The sequence below is a fragment of the Otolemur garnettii genome, unplaced genomic scaffold, assembly GCF_000181295.1.
Source record: "Otolemur garnettii isolate 467f Iridium unplaced genomic scaffold, OtoGar3 scaffold00084, whole genome shotgun sequence".
Taxonomy (NCBI): Eukaryota; Metazoa; Chordata; class Mammalia; order Primates; family Galagidae; genus Otolemur; species Otolemur garnettii.
In genome coordinates, this window is record NW_003852479.1 from 5,640,185 (window position 1) to 5,641,760 (window position 1,576).

General features: G+C 39.7%; 1 protein-coding gene across 1 annotated transcript in view; it reads right to left on the reverse strand.

Annotated features, from left to right (window-relative positions):
- Positions 1–1,576, reverse strand: part of GOLIM4 (golgi integral membrane protein 4) — a 92,110-nt gene that overhangs the window by 37,926 nt on the left and 52,608 nt on the right. Inside the window, exon 2 of the mRNA XM_023516016.1 lies at positions 1,236–1,310. Within this exon, the coding sequence (XP_023371784.1) occupies positions 1,236–1,310 (75 nt within the window). The remainder of the gene's footprint in view (positions 1–1,235; positions 1,311–1,576) is intronic.

Below are 1,576 nucleotides of genomic sequence, written 5' to 3' on the forward strand. Positions count from 1 at the left end.
ATTTCAAATTTCTCTGCGATTAACTCTCCTTGATTTGAAGGGAGGAAGCTCATCTGAAGATGAGGAAGATTTACTGCTATCCACCAGATGGCACAAGAAAATCATTCAGGACTTGGGAAAAGGCATCTAGCTGTCCAAGCCACCAGCAAGGCTCTGAAAACTTCATAATCCACTAGATGGCTCTGTAAAATCACTCTGCATCTGAGACAAGAAAAGCCCAAATCCTAGCAAAGCATTTTAATGATGCCACAGTTCTGTTCTTCACCCTGGCTCCATCCGAGGGTCAGTAGAGTGTCCTCACCACGGCCGCCTCCTCTGTCCCTCTCCTGCCCCAGGAGGGTGGGCAGATGAGAAACTTCTGTTTTAAGATTTATCATAAGCCATGACCAAATAAATAAATATTAGAATGCAGATAACTTTAGACTGTGTGTGGCGGCTCACACCTGTAATCCCAGCACACTGGGAAGCCAAGGTGGGAGGGCGCTGTGAGCGGGGCTGACCCCACTGTACTGTAGTGAGGGCAATAGAATGAGATACTCTCAGAGAAAAATGCAGATAACTGAAAGTTACGAGGTGCATAAGGCCTGTGCTTGATGGAAAATTTCTTATAAAACTTAACTGTATTGCCTAACACCCATTTTTAAGTGTTGGTTTTCTAGCTGAACCATCAGCTATGCCAAATGAAAACTTCCATGAGACAAAAACAGGAGCATAACTTAAAAGATACCAGATAATGGGATTACTCTGTTATATTAAAAATGTGTGTATATATAAAATTGGTCATACTCTGGAAAATACATGTTAATACTCCCTTTTTTTAGGATATAAAAGTCTAAGTTTACTTTGTATCAGAGAAAGGAAAGAGAGAATAGATGAGAGAGAGCAGGGAGGGAGGGAAGGGTTGTTACTCCTTTTCCCTCCTGAGTATCTATGGACAGAGTTCCGTGTATTAGTAATACACCTGTATAATATTTAAATGAAAAGTTATTGACTTCTGAAATATTATGTATAACCTCTATATGAGCCACCTCAAGGTGGCGCAAGCTGAATGATAAAGATTTTAAATCTAATCTTGAGCAGAAATTATCGCACACTCTTTAACATGTTACTTGACATTTTCTCTGTGCACCTACAATACTGAATTGGGTTGATTTGAGAGGTATCTTAGCAAAAAAAAAAAAAGGTAAAGCCAGGACACAGAGAGGCACAGGACACGGGTCTCATCGTGCATTTACCTTCCTTGGCTTTCTTGTGCTCAAGTCTCTCCTTTTGCAAGGATTTCTCTAATCTTGATCTGTGTTCATACACAACTGGAAAAAAAAAAGAATTAAAATATGTCTTCAGAAACTTTAAAGCAAAATGAACATCAGTTTTCAAAACAGGTAGAAATTAGTGTAGGGTCTTTAAATAATTAAAATAAAAACATCTTCACGAGCTCCCCCATGGCAGATAAGGAAGAGATTTGCTACAGTAAGGCAAGCAGACAGCCCTCAGAGTGGGAGAAAATATTTGCAGGCTATGTCTTCGACAAAGGTTTAATAACCAGAATCCATAGAGAACTCAAACGCATTAGCAA